Source organism: Montipora capricornis, chromosome 2 (genome assembly GCF_036669925.1).
Source record: "Montipora capricornis isolate CH-2021 chromosome 2, ASM3666992v2, whole genome shotgun sequence".
Lineage (NCBI taxonomy): Eukaryota > Metazoa > Cnidaria > Anthozoa > Scleractinia > Acroporidae > Montipora > Montipora capricornis.
This window is the reverse complement of record NC_090884.1, coordinates 4,993,408-5,000,907: the sequence shown is the minus strand read 5'-3', so window position 1 is coordinate 5,000,907 and position 7,500 is coordinate 4,993,408. Positions and strand designations below refer to the sequence as shown.

The 7,500-nt window shown below is 42.8% G+C and overlaps 1 protein-coding gene across 2 annotated transcripts in view; it reads right to left on the bottom strand.

Annotated features, from left to right (window-relative positions):
• The window catches only part of LOC138038559 (elongation factor-like GTPase 1), a 26,835-nt gene that overhangs the window by 11,400 nt on the left and 7,935 nt on the right, over nucleotides 1-7,500 (bottom strand). Inside the window, exons 9-14 of one of the 2 annotated variants that reach the window (XM_068884503.1) lie at nucleotides 7,290-7,500; nucleotides 6,201-6,300; nucleotides 4,688-5,029; nucleotides 3,561-3,931; nucleotides 1,684-2,304; nucleotides 1-61 (exon numbers count right to left, since the gene is read on the bottom strand). The exon at nucleotides 1-61 is cut by the window's left edge and continues 673 nt beyond it; the exon at nucleotides 7,290-7,500 is cut by the window's right edge and continues 49 nt beyond it. In XM_068884503.1, coding sequence (XP_068740604.1) covers nucleotides 1-61; nucleotides 1,684-2,304; nucleotides 3,561-3,931; nucleotides 4,688-5,029; nucleotides 6,201-6,300; nucleotides 7,290-7,500 — 1,706 coding nt within the window. The remainder of the gene's footprint in view (nucleotides 62-1,683; nucleotides 2,305-3,560; nucleotides 3,932-4,687; nucleotides 5,030-6,200; nucleotides 6,301-7,289) is intronic. The other variant, XM_068884504.1, reaches the window with a different exon arrangement.

Genomic DNA, 7,500 nt, shown 5'->3' with positions numbered 1-7,500 from the left:
CTAACTATACTATTATCATAATCACGGTAACTTGCCTCCGATTGCAAATGGTTTGTACCCCCTGTAGTAAAGAAAGAATAAATAATTAAAAGAAGATTAGATGAACTTCTACACTTAACGTCTTTTAATGCAATTTCTTTCTGCGTATGGCCAGAAATCCAAGCAAGCAGATGCACAGCCAAATTTGCTAAACAATTAGGCAAGTGTCAGGGTTAGTGCTACCTTTCTTGAAATAGTCACGTAGCGATTAAAACTACGCGAATTTATATTTTGAGATGACGTTTTCGTTGCCGTCGCCGTTGTTGTTGTTTAAAGGGACACAGTCAGCTTTGAGACCGCGCTGGCCTGGACACTAGTTTTGTTACTTTTGAAAAGAGGTTACCTCAACCCGAAATCAAAATTACGCGTCGTAGACATCGACAAAATCTGCGTCAATCGTGCTTTTTGGTTCATTTGATCTTTGATATTTTACTCGAAACATATTAAAGAAAATTAATGCTCTGCTATGAATTACACTCCACGATAACAATGAAGACGTGCATTTACTTCGATTCAAGATGTTTGAGGATTTGCCGACGGGATGCGCCCGTGTTGTTCTGATATGCAAATTAGATGAGAAATGGTATCTAATGCACATGCGCACCAGCTGACTGTGTCCCTTTAAGTTCCCTATTGTCTGTATTTCGAGACCCGAGTGATGCTGAATCCGCGTGCATCTAATTTGGGGCGTTGCTGGACACATCTGGAAGTATACATCCCACGTCCTGACGGTAATTGAGATCGACGTGCATCTAACTGCTTGCTCTTCTGGATAGAAAGTGGAGTGTAGCACTTGCATGTATCTATGAATAGCAAAACTGAGAGGTGACAATCCCCGCGCATCTTTCTGGCGTGGCTCAGTTGATTAGGGCGCGGCTTTCGGAGCAAGAGGGGTCCCCGGTTCGATTCTCGATGACTTCAACGTCTGTTTGGACTTTCCTCTGATGAGTGTAGCTATAGCTTTACATAGGACTGATTAGAGTGTAATAAGAAGTGCTAGTTTTGTACCCCATATATGAACGATGTGAGCGTTAGCCCTACTAATGGAAATGGGCCCACACAAGGACAGAGAAAAACTCTGACCAGGGTGGGAATTGAACCCACGACCTTCGGGTAAGATCACCGCTGCACTACCGACTGAGCTACAAGTCACGGCAATGAACATGTACAAGTACAAGGAAGGGTTACGTTTTTACTAACGTTGGCCGTGTAGCACTTTATAATTATTTCAACAGACTTAACTGATTAGAGTGTAATGAGAAGGGTCTAGTTTTATACCCGTAAAAGGGAGAACTGACAGAGGGAGGGGGGTTAAGTGCGCACCGTCGGCTTCCATTGATAGCAGTTTCGTAACTGAAGGAACTACCGACGGTAAATAAATTGACTTTACTTACTTTACTATTTCATTCTGTGCGGGGTGACGTGCTCCTCTTACATATTTCATTTATCAAACCTGAAAAGTTCATTCTGCAGACTGCAGCAGCTCGTCATGTAACAAAATGGGGCACAAATATACAAATATAAGTCCTTACACCTTCGCGTCGTCAACATCATTATTACCATCGATCATCTGTTCATAACAGTTTTGATTCTTCGCATCCAATTTTTAGTTCCGCTGAAAACAACGAAGACCGTGTACTTTACCTGCTATCCCCAAATTTTGCCACACAGAGGCCCGTCTATATCCCGGAATCCTGTTCAACAGCACATTGCTTCCAATCCTACGCGGACCGAACGACCAGATATCATCCGCCGCTCCATGCCATACGCTTCCCGCCTCTTTAAAAGCGGTACATAGATCTTGATAAAAAAATTTCAACGCTTCCCTCGTTGACGCCTTTACTTCAGAAGCCAACTGTTTCCTTTCAGCGACGCTTGAGGCGGACGACACCGTTACCAAAACTTTGATCAAATCGCTTTTGTTTTCGAGTAACCCTGCCACTTCCGCCGGAAGCGGAGTAGCTCTCATGTGCAAAGTACACAGTCTGTTTGCTGTTTTGATTTCAATGAGACCTTTCTCTTTGTCAAGGACATTTTTGTTCCCGTCGCTTCCCTCCTCTGTGTCGATCTGTTTGGCTTGCACTGAGCTTGTTTCGCCGACAATGGCCTCGTTGACCCTGTCCACCGTAGGAGGACGTACGATAGTTTCTCTGAATGGAACAATAGGTGCTGATACATTCAACTTGATACCGGCGAAGCGCTGCTCCAAATCGTCAATGCAGCGCTGCAGATGGACTTCGCCTGCACCGACAATCACATGTTCACCTAAAAGGAATGGGAATTCGTAAAATGAAAATCAACCGGTGACTCGAACTCCTTGCCTTCGTATGTTATGACTTCCACCCATTTTCCTTTCGTTTACTTTCCTTGAAAACATCATTCCTCAACCATCTACGCTCAAATGTTATTTAAACTTCCTTGTGGTTAGTGTCTCTTGCGAGTAGCGCATTTTTGTTTTGTTGTGTGGAGGGTACAACCATCCTGCCATCCATGATTTTGGTTAGCAAACTGTCATTAAACTTAAGCTTAAAACCGTTCACGCAACCAGCGGATTTGAGCGTGCGCTCTACTGATATTGGTTCAGGTCACACTCGAACAAACTTTCCACAGTGATGAGAATTTAACTTTGGCAAACATACTTTTGATTCTGGCAATTTTATTCAACTTTGCCCTGGTAAATGTACGTTGGATTTTTCGCGAAAGCAGCGGTGGCAGGTTAAAAATAAAGTCGACCTCTAAAGCATAGTTCATCGCGAGTTAATCACGTTTATCACAGTTAACTTTGTTGACCGTTTTTTTTCACACGGTTAAGGTCTTTTGCTATGGAAGAGAAAAGGGGGATTATTTTTCTCACGCTCTTGCACGTTCCCTCGCATGACACTCGCGACATCCAACGCGGCAATGCTGGTCTGGGAAAGAGGGAGGAAATAACGGAATACTCACAAAAATGCCTATGACGTTGCCCTACCACTTAATCTTTCTCACATACGAGAGGGAAACTGGATATTTTCGGTTTACTTCCAACAAGATGAAAAAAGGCAGAAATTCGTATTTTCTCAAGGACCTCTGTCTGCGAATGTACAAGTTTCGAATAGAAATTACAACTTATGAAAACTAAATTCCAAACTGCAACATTTGAATACAAAAAGAAAACGAACTGAATTGTAATGGTTGTAGAAAAATGAAACCACCCTAAAACAAACTTAATAGTGGGATTTAGTATCACCTAACTAGTGGACTAATGCAAATCCTGAAAAGCGTGACGCTTTCTTTCGTCTTATTCCCAAATAAATATTTCTTCAACTTGCATTTGCCAACTTGGCCTTTTTTGTTAGACCCTTCGCCCTCAAGGGCCACGGGTCAATATCCCATTCGGCTTCGCCTCATGGGCTATTCGTTAAGTATGATTTGTGTGACCACCTAATCTGAGACAGCCATCGAGTTAGCCAAAAAAAGAGAAGTGATATTCAAACTTTAAACAAAGGATATTCCAATATTTCATCTTAACTTCATCAACGTACCAGTTTCTTGGACGAAGGTTTCAACACACGGATCAGCCTGATTGAGTAGCCTCAGTCCCCTAATCAACGCAGGCATGTCAGCCGGGTGGACTGGCTCTACAGCCAAACGAACGATTGGCCGGGCCTCCATGGGAAGTGCGGTGAATGGAGGACACGCAACAGTGCTGGAGATTGTAGCAGATTTGAGCACGTGACTTTCAAGGCCACCTATCCCCAGGACATTCCCCGCCGGAACGGAGTCGAGGTTTTCAAGTTCTCGGCCCATGAGTAAGTAGAGATCTTGTACGACGAAAGAAGCTACGTGTTGGTTAGTGCCTCGGTCTACTGACTTGGCTGTGGATAGGCCGTCGCTTATGTCATCTTTAATACTGCTTTGGAGAAATCGAGAGAAAAAGTACATAGAGCGGTTTTCAATCGAGTGTCGAAAGTAATTAGATAATCACTTTGGTTTATGATTACTTCACTCAGTGATTGGTTCAAAGTTCTCGCGCAATTTCTTCAACCAATCAGAAGTGAAAGCAAAACCACTTGTGGCTCGCGAGAGCACATTTTCCCGCGCTTTGTGTCGGCTACGTGTAATTACTTTCGAGTTTTGATTGGTTTACTGGATTGTCTCCGTCTTTCTTGATTGGCCAAAGTAATTACTTTGGTTTTGGTTTTACGACACTCATTTGAAAACCGCTCTACTGATAGCTGGGATAAGAGCGTTTCTTCGTCGTACTTGCTCAACCAATGAGAACAACCGAATGCAATCAAGGGATCCAATCACGACGCAAAGGCCCGGGAAAAGGCGGGAAAACTAGAGGAAGTCACAATTGGTTTTAAGCCTCCGTACCCTTGGAAAAAAACTGTTCTATGAGAATTTTTCAACTAATCAAGCGTTTCAAAACTTGTTTTTTTAATATAGCCCTCGAATTGAAAAACTAATGGCATTCAATAAATTTATTGTTTTGACGTTTTCCCAATTAAACTAACTAGCTTCATTCTGACACATAAAATCTTCAGTCGTTTGTCCATGTTAGCGAGGTCAGTTGAAAATTAGCAAAATATGGCAACAAATACCTAACCGTGACTATGGATTGTGGGAAGAAAATTTAAGCTACAAAATTTGGCGGTTAACTTTATACCTGTTTATAAGAAGCGATGGATCCTGGGTATTCAAAGGTGCCACTTCTGGAAAGGGTGTCTCTCGTGGGTCATGTTTAGGGCCCAGCACGTACAACTGCTGACCCTTCTTTACGGTCCCACTGTAGACTCGTGCAAATGCTAACATGCGACTCTTGGGGATTTCCTTAGCCTTGGTTAGCTTTCCTCGGTTGTCGCTGTTTTCACTTTCGTTATTCTCTATTGGAGCAGGTTCCAGGATAAGCGGCGTTCCATTTTCAAGACCGGAATTGCTGGCCAGCATCTCAGCGTGTCTTTGTCTGGCATGCTCGCGCCGAGCAGCAATTTCCTCTTGTGTCAAAGGCCTGCAAAAATAGAGAACAGTGAGATAGTGTTCTACCACAGAGGATCTAGGTATTTCAAATCTACAATAGGTCATTTTTGCTGGTCTTGAATACAGATATGTCCAGAAAGGAGCGTAGTTTAATGTAAGACGCTTCTTGTTAGGATCACAAAGTGTCCTCTGACTCTTTTCCTTACCTTTAACATCTCTCTTGTCTGTAAATTACGGACAATTAACACGTCACAAAGTGTCCGCTATACTCAAGTATGGAGAAGCCAGTGCATTATATTTATCCTAACCTAAAAACAACGTCCAACTAACACTTCCTGCTTTAATGTTGGAAAGAGGTAGGAGATGCTTCGACATAACGGGACACTTTGTGTTGGATATCAAATAGCCCACTTTCGATATATCAAAATACAGTCCAAACAAAAGGCATCATCTCGAGGCTCTGGGGAATAAATATAAGGATTGGTATGAGTTTATTCCTCAGAGCCTCGAGATGGTGCCTTTTGTTTAGGACTGAATTTGAACATATTGAAAGTCCGCTATTGGGGCTGCATCTGTGTATTCAGTGACTTGGTCTATGATGAAAGGAAAGGAAAGGAAATGAACTTTATTTACCCTAAGTGTTTAATCGTTCTAGCGCTGGAGCGCTAATTGGAGACACTGTAAACTGAAATTAACAATTAGCACAAATCAAGTCAAATTTTGGTTTCTGAGGAAAGGGGAAACCGGAGTACCCGGAGAAAACCTCTCGGAGCAGAGTAGAGAACCAACAAACTCAATCCACATATGACGCCGGATCTGGGAATCGAACCCTGGCCACATTGGTAGGAGGCGAGTGCTCTCACCAAAGCGCCATCCCTGCACCCCAGTCGAGACTCTCTCCATGATTCAAGGCACGGACAGAAGACTGGCGATGACTTATGTCAATCAAATTCATCAGAAAATGGTACAACTATAGCGGAATTTGATCCACAAATGGATGATCGTGAAGAGTGGAGATAGCTCTAACAGATGATGATGATGACAACAGCGAGGATGGGGAAGTTGAAGCCAGAATCACACCGCAGTCGAAGAAGACCTGGTTTTCAAACAAGCGTCAGGAAAATGTTGTGCATGTTACGTATGACAAAAGGAGGGTGGTTGTGGCGCTTTAGTCTATTCGACTATCAACAAATGACTTCTACCTTTTTCGATGTTTTGGAAGGGCACTTTCGTCAACGGCAAACATTTTAGAAACAAACACGATAATTGGATCATCATCAGAGGAAGAACAGGCGAGAAAATCTGCGAGAAAAACAAACAAAATCACACTGAAAGAACATTTGAGATGACAAAATGTCCATTAATTAATAGTGACTAGCGTCCCTTTCTTTTAATGGGCGTGCCCTTTTCCTTTTTTCGCTAATTAATACATGCAGAAGGACTCTCGTGATAACTTTGGACCACCCCTGAGGAAGACACCAAACAGAGTGTCGAACAATTGGGTCTTTTCTTGCCAGGATAAAAAAAACACTTTCTTTTGCAGCTTATTATATAAACAAAACACGAGTTTAAAAGTCCGAAAGCCCGAAACTCCCGTGCTGCATCTTAATTCAACCGCGTACACTCGAATTGCATGCATTCTTACACTAGCGAGTCTTTGATGTCATTTTCTCCTCGACCCAGCCCTCTCAAGATTTTAAAGGAAGTAATGGCGGACCGTTAAATAAGATAATTCCAGCAAAAAAACAAACAGGAAGCTTTTCTAAATCAAGGCTTAATTAAACCGTGAGTGACTTCGTGTTTAGTTAACATAGGACACTTCCGATTTGACAGAACTGACCGGCCAGAGCGGGCATTTGGAAGGCGCTACAATGCCTTCAAATTAACACACTTCGAGGATGAAATATAGTCCTCGAGAAGAATGCAAAGGATTATCAAGGCAAAGGTTCCTTTGAATTGTTGCATTTTCTTTCCACACAGACGAGTCTGGCCGGCCAGTTCTGACAAAAGGAAGGACGCCATAGTTTCGAAATCCAAAGAAAGAGAAATGATTTTTTGGGTCATAGTAGCACTTTAACCTACTTTCAACTTTCTTCAAACCAGAAAAGCATCAAACTACGTCTGGTTGTCTGCAGAAGTTGAAATACGTGTCAGTGGAATGATAGAGGAAAATATCTAGTTTTGTAAGCCAGTTTGGTGGGGAGGCCTTCCACTATCACCTAAAATGTGGTCACACCCAAGTAACATACAAGTTGCCATCATATCATCTAATTAGCACCACTCAAACACACCCTTCTTCAAGCTTTGTGTCTTGGTAGGCAACGAATCAAATGTCCTGAGGCCGCTGCACATCAGCTTTTCCACTCGCTCGCTGTGAACTTCCATTGGGCTGGGAAGTTTGTCGATAACCATGGCCAGCAAGGAACTGGACAGTGGAAGCCATTGATCGAACAAAGCTTTAAGATGGACACGGCCATCAGTGTGTCTACTGTCCCTCGCTGA